This window comes from Poromitra crassiceps, assembly GCF_964638095.1.
Source record: "Poromitra crassiceps genome assembly, chromosome: 20".
In the NCBI taxonomy this organism is placed as follows: Eukaryota; Metazoa; Chordata; class Actinopteri; order Beryciformes; family Melamphaidae; genus Poromitra; species Poromitra crassiceps.
Window position 1 is genome coordinate 24,488,128 of NC_139637.1, and position 19,378 is coordinate 24,507,505.

Sequence of the window (19,378 nt, forward strand, 5' to 3'; positions counted from 1 at the left end):
AAAAAGAAAAAAAAAAGAAAAAAAAAGAAAAGAAAAAAAAAAAAAAAAAAAAAATATATATATATATATATATATATATATATATATATATATACTAATTTACCATTATCAATATCTGCAATTTTAATTTACATCTCAACAGCTCCTGTGCTCTGAGCTAAACTTTATTGAACATTGTTCTGGTTGGTTGCCAGAGCCAAACATCTAGTGAAGTTTTACAACATTTTTCATAAAAAGTCACTGTAATGTTCTCGCTTACACATTTCCCTCTCTCCTTCAGGTGTCATGCATCTACCTGATTAAGGGGGCGTGGGAGGTTTTGCTAATCCAATCACAGCTGGCCACATCCTTCCCATACAGCCAATCACAGCTTTAGCGGCAACCTTAAGAGCTGTTCCCTTCTCATACTCTGATCTGCTGTCATTTCAGTGCTGCTGCAACCCTCCTCCACCCCATTCTCCTCCAGGTCGGAGATCTCCAGAAGCCTTCTTAGTCCACCACCACCAGGTCTAGACTCCACGGGGGGGATATCCTATTCTACTCACGGCTTCACTACCTCCTTCATAATCACCATGACGTCAGCATGACGTCTCACGATGATGTCAGCATGACGTCTCCGAGTCGTGATGGAGTCTAACCGCCAAAGACTTTGAACTTTTCATAACCACTGAACATTCATAATCTGTCATTCATAATCATTGATCACATGTAAATATATCATTGCTCATGTTAATAAATCAGTCATCCAAAGAATAGTGACTACTCTTCTGAAATGTGGTCTGTATTTACAACAGGTGCTACCCGGATGAATTTGAGTGACTCCGTCAATAATAATCTATACTCCTGCTACCCTCTGGACATCAGCTCAGCGCTGAATGGAGTGGAATGTGCATAGAGGTACTGAGTCTTTGCTGATGGAGCTACTAAATGCATTGAGTTCTTCTCAAATGTTCTGGGTCTACTTCTCTACCTATGACACTCTTGGCGAAGGAGGTCCTCATAAGAGTGGCGAGTCCCAGGTCTCCTATCTTGACAGAGCCGGTAGTCCCTGTGATGAAGATGTTGTCACACTTGAGGTCCCGGTGGACTATCGGAGGCGTCCTGGTGTGCAGGAAGTGAAGGCCCTTTAGGATCTGTCGACACCAGCTCCTCAGCACCTTGGGCTTCATCACCTTAAAGCGCTTCAGGTAACTGTGTGTGGAGAGAGAGAGAGAGCAAAGCACGATCGTTTTTGTACGGAAGTTATTATTTTAGTCAACCAATGACAGAGCTGAATGAGTGACATCAACAACAACGGCCAACCATTTAATTTAAATGCATCATGTTACTGTGATAATTCGCTGAATACTACAGTATATTGTACATAAATATTTTACTTCCCCATAAAGATTGGTAAAACAACCTGCTCTAACATCTTAGATAATTGAAAGTAATGATTTGTTTTGATCACAATTCCTCTGAAGACCAATTTGCTCTTCTGATTATAGAGGACGACACACTAACCTGAAACATAATCCCTCCCTGTGGCTTTGAGTTTGAGCTTTCAGAAACGTCTCAGGGGCTTCCTGACTGACTGACTGACTCCCCATTGTTGAGCAGTGTTATGCAGCAGTGGCAGCGGTCTGGGTCCGGCTTAACTAAAGCTTCCCTAGTCTTGTTTTTCTAAATCACATCAGTGAACTGCCATTAGCAGTTCTTGTAGAATTGTGTTGGGGTTGGGGATCATTTTGGTTCTGAGACCTATGTTTGTTTCTAGACATATTACAGGATCAGTTACAGTGGTGTGCTGCAGTTTAAGAACTGCGCCTATTTGTATCCTGACATATCAATTACAGCATAATAGTCATTGAATCTGCATTTCTCTAGCTATGGGGACAGTTCACAAGCCATGGGGGGGGGGGGGGGGGGCAGCTAAATTAATTTAACCACTGCTACAGATGTCGTCACTCAGAGGGGAAATTAAAATTCAATAAATCTGAATGACTCATAAACTAAGTGTCATTCTGGTAGACCTTTCCCAGACATTTATACTATGATAAATCTATCAGCCTCGTTACAATCTTACAATCTTACAATGGATACAATCTGTGCTCTAAAGCAGTGGTTCTCAAATGGGGGTCGGTGGCACTTTGCCAGGGGGTCCGCGGAAAGTTTTCAGGAAAATAAAAATAAAAACTTTTTTTTTTGGTTGCAAAATCTTCATAGTTCAACGAAAATATGTTATATGCTTTAAATCTAAACTGGGTCATGGATTACATTTTAATCTAACAAACCTATCAATTTAAAAGTCGAGCACGTTACCGTGGAAACAATTAAGCTCAGCCCAAAATCACAAATCAGGATGAGGGGGTCCCCGGTATATGTTCTATCTCAGTGATACTCAACTTGCGGCCCGCGGGCCGGTGGAATTGCAAAACTTTCAGGTCGCACTTGAAAATGAGATCCAGGTCTCAAGGTGATTCACCTGTATAAATAAAGGTTAAAAAAATAAAAAAAATAAAAGAATTACAGTGAACCTGAACGCAACATGCAAGATACCCGCTGAATAAGTGTCCAAATGTTCATGTCATTCTGGCCAATACTCCACTTCTGTTATAGCATTTCCGTCTGGAATATGGAATATCTTTCAATAATCTATGATTTAGCTGCTAAATTGTCAAATACCGCCATCTGCTCGCTACCCAGGCACTTATGTATGTACTTAACCTAACTAACTTAACCTAACTAACTATCTGGTGTGCACAACATTGTCAGACTAAACTCCGGCTGACACCCCAAAAACTTACAATCCGCTACAGAAAGATGTATGTTGTTTGTTTATTAACTGGCCCCTGGCCTTCTATCATTTCACGTATGTGGCCCCCAGGGAAAGCAAGTTGAGTATCCCTGTTCTATCCTGTAAGGGGTGCTTGGCTGAACAACATTGGAGAACCTCTGCTCTAAAGGTATCCAGTGAGCTGTGACTCTGTGAGAAGTAATAGATATGAGGGAGGGTGTCCTGACTGACGCTTTGAGTGTTCCTGAGGTCATGAGTTCGGTGACGAGCACGATGCACTTCTTGCCGCGGAGCACCGACTCCCAGGAGTCGTAGAACCGCACGATGTTGGGGTGCTGGAGCCCCTTCAACATCTCCGCCTCCTCCTTGAAGCGCTGCTGCTCTGCTTTGGTCAGCTTGCGGTCCTGGTGGTGAGACATACACAACAGGTTACATGGCATGCAAGCATACATTTGTGTCAGCATATAGAGAAAGCTTTCTCTATATCTCTATATCTCTATATCTCTATGTTCTATGGTCTCTCCCGATTCTAAATATATCTGAACCGTTTGGTTTGACCAAGTAAAACTATTTTTATAAGCATTTTACAAAATGTCTATGGGAAAATAAAGGGCAGATAAAAATCTCTGGTACAGTGCTGAAGCAGGAAGTAGGCGGGTCACTTTGCCTCTCTATAAACTGTACACGTTCAGGGACAAGATGAAGGCAAGGGCGGCTGCCAGAGTAGCTTGTCAATGACGGCACAATGCTCTAATCTAGGGAGCCCTCCCACATCACCAGGCAACCTGACTCTTCACACCCATGACTGTGCACTACACGCCTACGGCCACTAGATGGTGCAAGCAAAATAGAGTTGCAGGGGGTGGCGAGACAACACCCAAAGCAGAGCTTCATAAAACATATTGTGCTGCATGTGACTGCCACACAGCCCCAGTATGGCGGATGGGATGGGTTGATGCTTCTGAAATCCCACTCACTGGCATAGCAGCGTCCCACAGGAGCACAGACAGCCATTGACTAAACCCTCAGTTAGTCTATTCATAAGAAGACCTAAGCCTTATGGAGTTTATGGAAATGGTTATGCAGTACAGTTATTCTGCACTGCAGTACAATAAAATAAAAAATAAATAAAATGAAATTCGCTTTTTCTTTTTCTTTTTTTAAGTATTGAGGTTTTCTTCCTACACCCTGTCCACACTGCTCTTAACTTATTCAAACAAAGCGCACACATATCTCTGAATTCCATAAATCGGTCAGGCCTAATGAGAACAAAATATGTTTAGGAATATGAAGACATATGAATATTTCTATGCAAATTGAATGAACAAATTCACTGAATGGTTTCAGAGGGTTATTCATTTGATCTGTGATATAGCATCATCCATGATACTGATATTAAAGCAAAATGAGGGATCATGAAAGCCCCTGGAAACCCAAATCCAAAATAACCTTCTAACTATGCAATTTAGGGTCTTACTGTGTGTACATAATAGAACGCATCTAAAAGTATTAGAAATTAGTTTAAATCCAAATTTGAAATGTTGTCATTTAAGTTGTTGTTCTTGATGCTGGGTTTAAATTGAGCGTGGTTATGCTCGAGATTTATTACGTAATAAATTCCATGAACTAATAGAAAAGGCATGTCAGTTGTCAGTTACAAAACCAAGGACATTCTGACTGGCTCCAATAAATTATTTTGGTCTGGGGCTAGGCCTGCCACTGTTTGCTGTCGCCATGTACACAAACAACAATGTGCTTTAAGTCTGTGGTCTTTTGACCTTTGTTGATTTGTGCATTGACGTTATAGAACATGAATCCATTTCTCTGAACAGTTTGAATAGAAAACACACTTTGAACAAGTGATGGCCATAGGCTTGAGACTGCAAAGGGAAAATAGTTCCTACATGAAACTGCTCACAACAACGTCTGTGGAATGTGGATGATCTTGAGTAACCGGGTCATGATTTCTGGAAAGAGACAATGCTGTTGACTTTATCAAATGTTTTTCTTTGGCACTTTGAGCACCACAAGCCGAGTGCCATCCAGTTCCATTGTATTCAAAAGAAGGCCGATATCTCCAAAACTCAGGCAACTAACACAAAACGATATAGATAGATGGATAAATAGCACTTACAGGTGAGAGGGAATATATGTATTTTGGATTTTAGGGTGAGCTGTCCCTTTAATGTGTGTGGCTCTGCTCCTCAGAAACATCTTCACAATGCTTCTGAGATACCTGTGAGGGAGCAGACTGCCAGCCAGTGCAGAGTGTCACAAACATACCTCCCTATAAATAGCAGTCATCATAACAATGGCTTCCCACAGATCGATTCAATTGACGTTTACACAAAGTTGTCCAAAGCGAGGTGATGCACTGCAGACGTTTCAATGTAAATAATATGATTTTAATATTTCATGCAATGTCCTTTTTTAATCTCTCCTACTCCCTCTTTTTTTTCCTGGCTCAGCTTCAATGGGTGTATTTTTTCAGAGATCTTTTGCTCTCTGTCTCGCCTATACCGGCTCAATGTCCTTTTCTGGAAGTGCTGGTGGAGGGAGGCCATCTCTCCACCCCTCCTCCTCCCTCCTCCTCCTCCTGTATTGGAACAGAGACGTTATCATCAACTAGGAGACACTGCTCCTCCTCGTCGTTGCACTATTATGGCTAAAAATAAGCTGCACAGCCTGGGACTGCTCTCATCCTTTCATTCTTGGTGTGTGTGTGTGCATGCGTGTTTGTGTGTGTGTGCGTGTGCGTGTGCGTGTGTGTGTGTGCGCGCGTGTGTGTGTGTGCGCACATGTACCTGTCTACCTGCGTGCGAGTGTGTCTTTCCATGCTCAGCTCTCAATACTGCCTGCCTGTCTCCACTCTAGGGTGCTTTTGCTGCTTCTGTCTGGGTGCCTCTGTCCTCTCTGTGTCACTCCCCCCCAGTCTGAGCATCATTCTGACTGACTGTCTGGCTCTGTGAGAGACTGTGTCTGTCTGTGTGTCTCCGTCCGTCTGTCTGTCTCGGTCTCAGCATCTATTGTGTCTCCCTCTGAGTGTCACCTCAAGACGGTCTTAGGGTCAAACGTGCCACATGGTTAGCTATTGTAATTGTGTCTAGATGACAGTGTTGGGGGTAACTCATTACAAAAGAAACATATTACATGTAATATATTACTTTTAGCAGTAACTCAGTAATATAACTTATTACTTATAGGATTTCAGTAATATTATATCAGTTACTTTGTCAAGTCACTCAAGTTACAAATTGAGTTAAAAAAATGTTTTAATCAAAGCACATATTTAAAAAAGATACAATCATTTCCTAATCAAACTGTGTGTTTTTATGCAAATAACCACTATAGATGACAATCACAAAGGAAAAGAATAACATTTAGGATTTTGGATTGTTTACACTGACTTCAAGGCGGTTGAAATTATTTTTGGGATGGTTCCGGGGCGGCGATGTCATTCTGCTGCTGCTGTTGTTTTGGTAAAAGTAATGCAAAAGTAGTGTAATAAGTAACGAGTTACTCTACACAGACAGTAATATTGTAAAGTAACTTATTACTTTCAAATGAATGTAACTAGTAATATGTAGTCTATTACATTTTGAAAGTAACTTGCCCAACACTGCTAGACGAGTTCACGTACACCTACACCCCCATCATTGTGCACAAACAGACAAACGGACAAACAAACACACGCACGTCGCACACGTTCGTGTGTTAGGTTCATGTATTAAAGGAACACTCCGCTCATTTTCAACCAGCTTTGTATCATTAGAACATCAGTAGTATATCAGAAAACTGTAAACGGTTTTGAAGTCTGTCATTTAATTTGACAGTTATTGAGTGTTAAAGTGTGGACCAGTGACATCACTGGTCCACACTAACTCAAATTAATAACTCATTAACTCAAATCAACTCTCAATAACTGTCAAACTATTCATCATTCATCTAGTTTGACAGTTATTGAGAGTTGATTTGAGTTAATGAGTTATTAATTTGAGTTAGTGTGGACCAGTGATGTCACTGGTCCACACTTTAACACTCAATAACTGTCAAATTAAATGACAGACTTCAAAACCGTTTACAGTTTTCTGATATACTACTGATGTTCTAATGATACAAAGCTGGTTGAAAATGGGCAGAGTGTTCCTTTAAGGTGATACGCGTTCCACAAGAGCGGCCATGAATAAGTTACACTCGCCTTTCCGTTCTCAAGGCTGCTCACCCAAACACAATCAGCAGTGTTAGGAACACAAGAGGCGTCACATCAGGCTTAACTCCATCAGAGGTGTAAGCAAATACTGTGATTCTCTCTCTCTCCAGAAGCGCTTTGAAACGGAGATCCTGCATCATTGTACCTCGAGTAGACAAGTTCTGCTTTGCAACGGGACCAAAAAGAGGCTGCGCGGGGAAAGAGAGTGGACAGAACATCCTCTTGACCATCAGATAAATGGGAAGGAGAAAGCGAGGGGGACAAAGAGACAGAAATGGAGGGGGGGGGGGAACCGGGGGGGGGGGGGGGGTCTCATGAGGTTCATGAAAAGGTCTATTGTGAGCAGCTTTAGTCTAGGTCAGACAGGTCTTTCTTCCTTTCTGCGCTCGCTCACAAGCCGCTCGTTCTGAGTGGAGCAAAAACCTACACTGCCACCAAGTGTTTGGACACGTGCGTTTTTCTTTATTTGGACTCGTTTTCACATTTTAGCATCGTAGTAAAAACATCGACACTATGAAATAATAACACAAACGTAATTAATACGCAGTAACCAAAAAAGTGTTAAACAAATCGAAACTACTTTATATTTGAGATTATGTGACGTAGCCGCCCTTTGCCTTGATGGAAAGGAAAGGGCTTTGGAAAGAAATGTATACGTAGATAGGCATCAACTTTACTATTCATATTTGTCAAAAAAAAAAAAGGAAATTTCAAGCGTTTAAGCATAAGCATGTAGGTCAAAATCACTTTAAGATTGTCACAAACATCATTGATCATTTCAATCCGGTTTGTACGTTTCCCCCCTTCCCGGGTCACTGCTCCACCCCCTCTGCTGACCTGGGGAGAGCTGTAGACTAGCACCACGCTTCCTCTGACACATGCGCCAGTTGCCAGCCGCTTCTTTTCACCGGACAGGTGCCCCGACCGACCACGGCTTCCCACCCGGCACAGCCAATCATGCCTGTATGGACGCCCGACCAAGCCGGAGGGAACACACCGGGGGGCGCGAACCTGCGACCCTCGTAGGTTTGTCCAATCTTTTGACTGGCAGTGTTATGCTTATGGAGTGAGACAATTTACTCTGCTAGCAAGAAAAGCTAAAGTTTCAAACAAACATTAACACATTTAAAAAAAGTGTGTTAATATTTGACACTTTAGCCTGGATTGTAGAGTTGTTAATGAGTACAGATGGTTGTATCATGGTCTTTTTGGGCAGCCATCCAACAGAAGACCTTTAGCTGTAAACAATGTAGCTCTTAAAGAGAACTTGAGACAAACACATTACCTAACAACCTACAGTATACTGGATACACTTGGCACCACCTTCAGTATATACGAGGGATCAGCCGAGCAGCACTTTGGTAAACAAACCGCGTCACTGGGTGGAAGCGGCAATGGAACCCTATGGAGCGTGAGCCTGAGCGTCTGACTCTAGCCGCCTGACCCTGTTTACATTTAAAAAACTGTGACAGTTCACACAACTTTAACATGACATGCATATATTATACATCAAACTCTTGAGCTAATTCTGCTCTCACTCAGAATGTCAAAGTATAAGCGATGTGATGTATAGTTTTTGAGATATTCACGTTTGTTTGGCACAACTCATACTAGTTAACTGCCGCGGGGTTCCGCATTGAAGAGCTGTCAGCAGCTGAGGCACCATGAGACTGTTTTGGATCTGGACACCTGGTGGAGCAGAAGGTCAGGCTGTGGGTTAAGTAGCTTCATAAAATAGCAGCAAAAATGAACAGGATATGACACAAGCAGTGTTGGGCAAGTGACTTTCAAAATATAATATACTACAAATTACTAGTTATTATAATTTGAAAGTAATACATTACTTTACAATATTACTGTCTGTGTAGAGTAACTCGTTACTTATTACACTACTTTTGCATTACTTTCACCAAAACAACAGCAGCAGCAGAATGACATCGAATGAACCATCCCGAAAAATAATTTCAACCGTCTTGAAGTCGGTGTAAACCGTCCAAAATTCTAAATGTTATCCCTTTCCTTTGTTATTTTCATCTATAGTGGTTATTTGCAAGAAAACATACAATTTGATTAGGAAATTATTGTATCTTTATTTAAATATGTGCTTTGATAAAAACAAAACAAAATGTCACTCAATTTGTAACTTGAGTTACTTACTTGACAAAGTAACTGGTATAATATTACTGAAATCCTATTGGTAATCAGTTATATTACTGAGTTACTGCTAAAAGTAATTTATTACATGTAATATGTTACTTTTGTAATGAGTTACCCCCAACACTGGACACGAGGCACATTTGGCTGATGGTAAGAGGCATGGGGTCAAGGAGGTCAACACACGTGAGCCCTAATATGACAGCCTCTCTTTGACCAGCATGAACGTCATATAGACGGCACAAGATTGACTGTCTCATCTTGGGTTTCTCCACTGGCCTTCTTGTCTGTGGGAGGTGCTCCACCCACAGCCAGATCAATAGAGAGGCAAAGTGAACGTCACTTCCTGCTTCAGCACTGTACCAGAGATTTTCTTCTGCAATTTATTTTCCCATAGACATTTCGTAAAATGCTTATAAAAATAGTTTTACTTTGTCGAACCAAACGGTTCAGCTATATTTAGAATCGGGAGAGACCATAGAACATTTCACTCGGACCAAAAAATATATTTTCTTTAAACCCGCATTTTTTTGTTATGCGATCTCTCCTGTTTCTAAATATAGCTGAACCGTTTGGTTTGAACAAGTAACAAGTTTTTATAAGCATTTTACAAAATGTCTATGGGAAAATAAATGGCGGATGAAAATCTCTGGTACAGTGCTGAAGCAGGAAGTAAAGTTCCACTTTGGCTCTCTATACATGTAGTGATGGGCCTGGACCCTCAGGTAGCACAGAGAAACAGGTTGGACTTGGTGGACGTTTGGACCTGCCTGCGTGATCCGTAGTGTGACAGGAAGTGGTTCAGTGTGTGGAGATGCGAGGTGGCTGCTGGCTGGTAGGATTAGATTACTGTTAAGCTACGACGGCTCAGACTATTACGAGATGGTCTGCTGGAAAAGGGCAGGCTCTCACCCTGGATTACCACTCCAGGCCAGTGGGCCAAGTTCACTCACCAGTCACCATCATCGTTGTCTCTGTTGTCTGTTTACTGGAGGTCACCCACCCTTGCTAGCAGGCTTTTTTTATACCTCCACCTGTGTTTTAAAATGGCCTGTGTTGTACAGTGGTAGATAGATTGACTTCATTGTAGGGCTGCAACCAACGCTTATTTTCATAATCGATTAATCTGTCGATTATTTTCTCGATTAATCGATTACCGTAAATTCCGGACTATAAGCCGCGGCTTTTTTCCCGTTTTTTGGCCCCTGCGGCTTATATAACGGTGCGTCTTATCTATGGATTTTTTCAGAAAAAAAAAAAAAAAATACAAATAAAATCTCTCTTTTTTAGCACTCTTTCTAACTATAAATCCACTTCTGTTTTAATTTCCTCTCTTGCCCTCTTTTCACCACACCGCGGACACTGTGTGCACTGTAAAAATAAACAACGGTGGTGTTGTGTTATGTTGTTTTGTTGAAATGTTACGGTAATACGGTAAATGGGAGCTTCCTCAAACAGCCATCTCTTTCCCGACAATCCCCTCTGTGCGTGACCACTTACATATGGTAATTACGGTAAGCAAACGGCCACTCGGCCATCAACTCCCTCCCCCGACTACCAGGAGAAAATCACAAACTTCGGCGAATTCACACAAAGGAAGATCAAGGAATATTCACAACAAGACGAGCAGTAGAAGCAACACTCTCACTTACCATGGGGAAGGTACGCAGAAATTCACATGACGCAGCTTTCAAGTTGAAAGCAGTCAATCTCGCATTAAAAGAGGGAAACAGAGCAGCCGCGCGTAACCTGGGCATCGATGAGTCAATGGTGAGGCGTTGGACGGTGCAGCAGGAGGACAAACACAAAGGAAGATCACGGAATATTATAGGAGTGTGAAAACATCCACAATCACCAACGGGTTCCAAAACGCTGGACTGCTGCGGGATGAAGAGGATGACGCCGCCACAGCTGGCGCTGAGGGCCGTCAGAGGCTTCAGAGGCTGTTCGATGCCGACAGTGATGAAGAGGAGTTCGTTGGTTTTGAGTGACAATGAAGGAGAGAGGAGAGTGGTTGACGAAGCCACCCTGAACCTGTTCGTTTCCGACACTGAAGATGAGGACTTTGGTGGTTTCAGTACGCAGGAAGAAGAGGAAGACGAGGATTAGTGACTTGACTTCTCTGGTTACAGGTTTGCTGCACATATAGCCTATTGTTGTGTGATTTTGTCTGGGGATTAGTGACCTGACTTTTGTTTTGTTTTGTTGAAATGTTAATAAATGGGAGCTTCCCCAAACAGCCATCTCTTTCCCGACATTCCTCTCTGTGCACGAACCCTTTCATATGGTAATTAAACATCAAAACACCCGCGGCTTATAGACCGGTGCGGCTTATAGAAGAAAAAAATAGTCAATTTTGGTCCCGCGGCTTATAGACCGGTGCGTCTTATAGTCCGGAATTTACGGTAGTTGTTTGGTCTATAAAATGTCCGAAAATGGTAGCAAATGACGATCAGTGTTTCCCAAAGCCCAAGATGACACCCTCAAATGTCTTGTTTTGTCCCCAACTCAAAGATAACCTTTTTTCTTAAAATTGTACTCAAAACGATTAATCGATTATCAAAATAGTTGTCGATTAATTTTCTGTGGATCGACTAATCGATTAATCGATTAATTGTTGCAGCTCTAATTCATTGCCATGTCTAGACTAGTTGGCCAGCTGCAAAATATGATGCACAACACCTCAGCACTCCACTGATCAACACTGCATTATCACTGGCCCGGCAGCAAAAAACATGAAAATATGTTCTTTTCATAATTTGGGGGATTTATTATAGCGTACATAATATGTGCAACAGTGGAGTTCCATTTAGATTTGTGTTTTTTCCTTTAGTTATGGATTATATAAGGTTGATATATTACACAGATATGCAAAAGGAACACGAACACACACACACACACACACACACACACACACACACACACGAACACACACACACACACACACACACACACACACACACACACACGGGGCTCATATATCATTCTGACGCCACCTCTTGTTGAAATGCAGATCCCCTCTGGGTATTTTCCATTGTCTACCTCTGCCTTTTCCTGCATCTCTCATGATGTAACACTGCTATGTGTCGCACACATCTGTAAGCTAACAAAGCGTCACTACGTCAGGTAAGAAGTCCAGTGTTTCCACTGGCTGTCACGGTAAAATCATGACATGAAATGCTCAAACTATTTTCAAAATAATTCGGTTTTTGGCTTAAATCATGGGAAGGCCGCATTCACCCACTATGCTTCTGCTAGCTGGAACAAACTGCCTGAAGATCTCAGATCTGCCCCAACTTTACTCACTTTTAAAAATAGACTAAAGACTTTTATGTTTACCGTCGCTTTTAACTACTGACAGCTGTTTTTAGGAGATGTGTGTGGCCTCTAAAGGCTCGAGTCCAACTATTATAAAGGTTATGGACATTTTTCCAATCATGTGTGTGTTGTAATGTTTCTTATCATGATGTCGGGGGATTTCATATAGAAAAATGTATTTATTCTATTATGCAAACCCAATGAGTCCTCTGTCAGTTTTTAGCTCTTTTTGTAACTGCTGCACCTGTCGCTTAACGCACTTTTTATGCTCTTTCTTAAAGTTCTGTTGTGATGTTTTTAAATGCCTATTTTATTCTCTTCTTTTATTCTTTTATTTTCTTGTGTCATCCATTTTATGTGAAGCACTTTGAATTGCCTCTGTGTATGAAATGTGCTATACAAATAAACTTGACTTGACTTGACTTAAATGGTCTCACTTAGTTGCCTGGGTCCGCCCACTCCAACAGAGTTGAGTTTGGCTGCTCATGGAAATGAGTGTACAAGTTTGACAATTCAGTCTAAATATTAGGCTACTCACTTAGGCTAAACTGCTGTTAGAACCAGTGGTTCCTAGGCTGCTGCTGAAACATTGCAGACAGAGTGACAGAAGCACACACACACAGTTCTATAATCATTCAGTCATTTATGTATAATAATAATAACTGCCGTGTGTGCGTGTTTCTCCCCCCGGGGAGCTGTAAGACAGAGAGATCTAGGCCGGGGGAAACGCTGCCTGAGTAAGTGCGCTAGTAGTGTGTTGATGGATGAGACGAGGAGGGGGGCGTCTTGAAAAACGATGGCGCGCTCTGGCTGTCGCCAATCAACTCGCCCTGCATAAACTGCTGAGTTTAAACATTTTCGTCTTTCATCTTAATGGAGTCGTTGGTTGCGTATCAAGCATGGGTAGCAAGGTGTGAAATGGTGTTATAATGGGCATGCCAGCCCCACCCACCCCCCCTTCCCGACATCCCCCTCCCCCCTTCAAGTCTGTTCAGATAGCTCCTCCTTTTTCAACCTTGGATTGCCTTGGATTTAAATCACTTAATAATCACACATCAAAACAATCTGATCAACATCTGAGCTTTTCTGATTGATTGGATTCTAATTAGGCTATACAGTCATAACTCACACATTCAACAACAATTTAAGCTCAGCAGCCAGTTAGCAAAACAATATGACAGTGGGAGGATCCGGCCTGAGGGGACACTAATCAGCTGTCAATGCCCTAACTGACCGTGCATCCGGTCAGTCTGGTTGGATTGATTATATCCCAGTTCTGCTGTGGCCCATTCAATTTTGCTCTACTCATTTCAGTCACTCGTCAATAGTATGTCTTTGGTTCACCTAACCTAACCTAACCTAACCTAACCTAACCTAACACCTAACCTAACCTAACCTAACCTAACCTAACCTAACCTAACCTAACCTAAACTAACCTAAGCTAACACCTAACCTCACCTAACACCTAACCTAACCTAACCTAAACTAACCTAACACCTAACCTAACCTAAGCTAACCTAACCTAGCACCTAACCTAACCTAGTCTCGCTGGCCAGCCTCCTCTCCCTTCTGTCCGAGGAGTCTGGCGCCGCAGGTCTCCATAGTGGGATTGCGATGGGCGTCGCCTTGCGGCAGTGCCCTTGGAAAATAGTTTCAAACAATCCAACTTGCCGTTTTCAGCGTGTAGCAACGAGCTAGCGTGTAGGTTTCTGCCGTTAGCTTGATAGCTAGTTAGCGTTGTTGTTGTCACTGAGGCGGCAGGGCACTATTTACAGCGACACACCCGGGAGGAGGGAGCGGAAGCCGCTCTGATTGACATGGCCAATGACGAGTTTGTAATAAGCCGGGAGCGGACATCCGGCTGCCACCGAAACAGTCGCTCCAATGGGAGAGCAGCTGTAGAGCAGAGGAGGGTTTATCCCAGTTATGGAGACCTGCCGCACCAGACTCCTCGGACGGAAAGGAGAGGAGGCTGGCCAGCGAGACTAAACCTAACCTAACCTAACCTAGCCTGAATGGTCTTCCATCATCAGAAACAAGTCAAGTCCATTTTCAGCTCCTCCCAGTACTGTAGGAGGCACATGTGTTTGATGCCAACAACTGTTGATCTCTGGACCTTGTGAATGGTTGGATTATCATGGTGTTAATCCCTGAGTGTAACTGAATGAGGGGTCTCCACTCCCCTCACATGGACTATACAGACTGAACCTTTAACCATGTCATTGGCAATGCCCTTCATAAGGATGAGCCTACCAGGAAGCCAGGCAAGGTTTGTTCCTCAGCAGGCATCTCTGAGGAACCTGAGGGCAGCTCAGGCTGTTTATAGGAAGACATGGATTGAATCACCAAATCTTGGAGGTGGTATCGTGGCAACCTTGAGTGCTGCAGGCAATCAGAGCTGAGCGCTGCCCTAGCACTGTTGCTAGCCTAGCGCCGTGAGAGAGAGGCTGAGCTGAGCTGGGCCGGGTCTGACGGGTCTGACGGGACTGGGTTGAACCAGTCTGGTCTCTGCCCGCCCCAAGTTGTGCTGTCTGTGCAGGGTTTTTGTTCCAGCCGGACAGACAGGCACCCACTGTAATTAACTCCCTGGATCACTCTGTATACTCACTCACACAGACAAAGAGCCAGGCAGGGAGGGGGGGGGGGGGAGGGAGGGAGGCAGAGAGGGAGAGAGAGAGGGAGAGAGGGAGAGAGAGAGGGAGAGAGGGGGGGAGAGGGGGAGAGAGGGAGAGAGGGAGAGAGAGAGGGAGGGGGGGAGGCAGGGAGGGGGGGGGGGAGAGAGGGAGGGAGGGAGGGAGGGGGGGAGGCAGGGAGGGAGAGAGAGAGGGAGGGAGGGAGGGAGAGAGGGAGAGAGGGGGGGAGGGAGGGAGGCAGGGAGGGAGAGAGGGAGAGAGGGAGAGAGAGAGGGAGAGAGGGAGAGAGAGAGGGAGGGGGGGAGGGAGGGAGGGAGGGAGAGAGGGAGGGAGAGAGGGAGAGAGGGGGGAGGCAGGGAGGGAGAGAGAGAGGGAGAGAGGGAGAGAGAGAGAGGGAGGGAGGGAGGGAGGGAGAGGGAGGGAGGGAGATAGGGAGGGAGGGAGAGAGGGAGGGAGAGAGGGAGGGAGGGGGGGAGGGAGAGAGGGAGAGAGGGAGGGAGGCAGGGAGGGAGAGAGGGAGAGAGAGAGGGAGAGAGGGAGAGAGAGAGGGAGGGGGGGAGGGAGGGAGGGAGGGAGAGAGGGGGGAGGCAGGGAGGGAGAGAGAGAGGGAGAGAGAGAGGGAGGGAGGGAGGGAGAGGGAGGGAGGGAGAGAGGGGGGGAGGCAGGGAGGGAGAGAGAGAGGGAGAGAGAGAGGGAGGGAGGGAGGGAGAGGGAGGGAGAGAGGCAGGGAGAGAGGGAGAGACAGACGCATACAGTGGCATATGTTCACACAGACGGACAGGGAGCAACAGCGTGCCTGCACATGCACACACACACACGCACACGCACACGCACACGCACAGAAATGTAATACTCACATAGGTGCACATGACACACACACACACACGCACGCACACACACGCACACACACACACACACACACACACACACACACGCACACACACACAGACACACACACACACACACACACACATTCAGGCTGATGGATGGCAGAAGTCACAACTTATGCAATAGCGAGGGGGATATATAGCTTTGCCCTTTTCAGCGTGGCTGGAATTCCCAGAGGAAGGTGAGAGGAGAGATGGTGTCTCCACCAGGGGAAGGGAGAGGAGAGAGGAGAGATGGTGTCTCCACCAGGGGAAGGAGAGGAGAGAGGAGAGATGGTGTCTCCACCAGGGGAAGGAGAGGAGAGAGGAGAGATGGTGTCTCCACCAGGGGAAGAGAGAGGAGAGATGGTGTCTCCACCAGGGGAAGAGAGAGGAGAGATGGTGTCTCCACCAGGGGAAGAGAGAGGAGAGATGGTGTCTCCACCAGGGCAAGAGAGAGGAGAGATGGTGTCTCCACCAGGGGAAGAGAGAGAGGAGAGAGGAGAGATGGTGTCTCCACCAGGGGAAGGAGAGGAGAGAGGAGAGATGATGTCTCCACCAGGGGAAGAGAGAGGAGAGATGGTGTCTCCACCAGGGGAAGAGAGAGGAGAGATGGTGTCTCCACCAGGGGAAGAGAGAGAGAGGAGAGAGGAGAGATGGTGTCTCCACCAGGGGAAGAGAGAGAGGAGAGAGGAGAGATGGTGTCTCCACCAGGGGAAGGAGAGGAGAGAGGAGAGATGGTGTCTCCACCAGGGGAAGAGAGAGGAGAGATGGTGTCTCCACCAGGGGAAGAGAGAGGAGAGATGGTGTCTCCACCAGGGGAAGAGAGAGGAGAGATGGTGTCTCCACCAGGGGAAGAGAGAGAGAGGAGAGAGGAGAGATGGTGTCTCCACCAGGGGAAGAGAGAGGAGAGATGGTGTCTCCACCAGGGGAAGAGAGAGGAGAGATGGTGTCTCCACCAGGGGAAGAGAGAGAGAGGAGAGAGGAGAGATGGTGTCTCCACCAGGGGAAGAGAGGGGAGAGAAGAGATGGTGTCTCCGCCAGGTTAAGAGAGAGGAGAGAAGAGATGGTGTCTCCACCAGGGGAAGAGAGGGGAGAGAAGAGATGGTGTCTCCACCAGGGGAAGAGAGGGGAGAGAAGAGATGGTGTCTCCACCAGGGGAAGAGAGGGGAGAGGAGAGATGGTGTCTCCACCAGGGGAAGGGAGAGGAGAGATGGTGTCTCTACCAGGGGAAGGAGGGAGAGGAGAGATGGTGTCTCCACCAGGGGAAGAGAGGGGAGAGGAGAGATGGTGTCTCCACCAGGGGAAGAGAGGGGAGAGAGGAGAGCTGGTGTCTCTACACTGTGAACTTTATTACCCACTCTCTTTCAGGCTAACCCCCCTGTGCTGGAGTGGCTTCCTCCTCCACAGGAGCAGAGTTGCTAGGTGCTCTCAGGCAGTCTCACAGGACAGCAGAGACAGCATCAGCCAGCAATGTGCAGGCAGTGTGAGACATACATCTCATTACTACTGCTACATCATGCACCTTATCACTGTATATCATGCACCTTATCACTGTACATCATGCACCTTATCACTGTACATCATGCACCTTATCACTGTATATCATGCACCTTATCACTGTATATCATGCACCTTATCACTGTATATCATGCACCTTATCACTGTATATCATGCACCTTATCACTGTATATCATGCACCTTATCACTGTATATCATGCACCTTATCACTGTATATCATGCACCTTATCACTGTATATCATGCACCTTATCACTGTATATCATGCACCTTATCACTGTACATCATGCACCTTATCACTGTATATCATGCACCTTATCACTGTATATCATGCACCTTATCACTGTATATCATGCACCTTATCACTGTACATCATGCACCTTATCACTGTACATCATGCACCTTATCACTGTATATCATGCACCTTATCACTGTATATCATGCACCTTATCACTGTACATCATGCACCTTATCACTGTATATCATGCACCTTATCACTGTATATCATGCACCTTATCACTGTATATCATGCACCTTATCAGTGTACATATTGTATTACTCTGACTGTCACTGCTGCTACCTGTGATGCAGCCTGACCCTGTATATAATCTGTAAACAGCAAACTTAAGAAAGAGGACATGGAACATTTGATCATGTGACTAGTTCATTTGCATTTGACCTCAGACAAGACAGCAGACTGCTTTCAAGCCTCACATTTACATAGATTTGCTAGAAAGATAAATAACATTTCACTTTTTGCGCCAACTAGGACGCCACTACATGACATCACTAGGTTAACCGTACAGTACCGTACAGTACAGTACTGTACAGTACAGTACAGTACTGTACTGTACTGTACTGTACTGTACTGTACAGTACTGTACTGTACTGTACTGTACTGTACAGTACTGTACTGTACTGTACTGTACTGGACTGTACAGTACTGTCAACCTAGCAGTTAATTGTTGTTTTTCTTTGTTCTTTGATGTGAATTTATGGCTTTTTGGCACCTATATGTAACCTTTTAAGGTTGAGATAATTGTATTATCATTATATGGTCCAAATATTTCAGTAAAGCACTTGAAACACTTGAAATATTCTTGCTTGGCTGGTATCATTCTACTTGAAATGATGGTAAAATGCATTATTTTTAGTCAAATAACATGTCCAGTTTTTCGGCCGGCCACCCGGGTCGGCCCGTGCATGTGCACCCCTTCCTATCTAGGGTGCATCCCTAGTTATCTTGTTCTGGAACCGGCCCTGCAACCTAGTGACATCATCAAACAGCGCCCTAGTTGGCGAAAAGCTGAAATGTTGTCAATCTTTCTAGCAAATCTATGTAAATGTCAGACTTGAAAGCAGTCTGCTGTCTTGTCTGAGGTGACATGCAAATGAACTAGAGTCACATGATCAAATGTTTCATGTCTACCTCACCTAGCTGGCAAGTCTGTTTATACTCTGTTAATACTGTTTGTGTCTGTTAATACTATATATATATCTGTTAATATCTGAATCCCTTTATCATATTTTATAATCTCTTTAGATCCTTTATATCTTATTTGTTTATGTCTTGTATATTTGTTCTTATCAATGTTAATGAGCACCAACCACACCAAGACAAATTCCTAGTATCTGATGACATACCGTGGCAAATAAAATGATTCTGATTCTGATTCTGATTCTGATGAGACACACAAACTGGGAGTATGGTGCAGCTCCACACAGTCGGTTAACCCATTGATACCTGATGCAGCATTTGTGTGTGTATCCCTTTAAGACGTCTTAAAGGGATATACACACACATATGAGGGATATACACGCAAATGCTGCATCAGGTATCAATGGATTAAAGGTCTTTGCGTGATGTTGCCATCATTATCTCTACCAATAATACAAGCGCTG

General features: G+C 44.5%; 1 protein-coding gene across 1 annotated transcript in view; it reads right to left on the reverse strand.

Annotated features, from left to right (window-relative positions):
- The window catches only part of wnk3 (WNK lysine deficient protein kinase 3), a gene marked incomplete at both ends in the record, with an annotated part of 51,496 nt that overhangs the window by 22,475 nt on the left and 9,643 nt on the right, over window positions 1-19,378 (reverse strand). Inside the window, 2 exons of the mRNA XM_083657008.1 lie at window positions 971-1,191; window positions 3,008-3,180. Of these exons, the coding sequence (XP_083513134.1) occupies window positions 971-1,191; window positions 3,008-3,180 (394 nt within the window). The remainder of the gene's footprint in view (window positions 1-970; window positions 1,192-3,007; window positions 3,181-19,378) is intronic.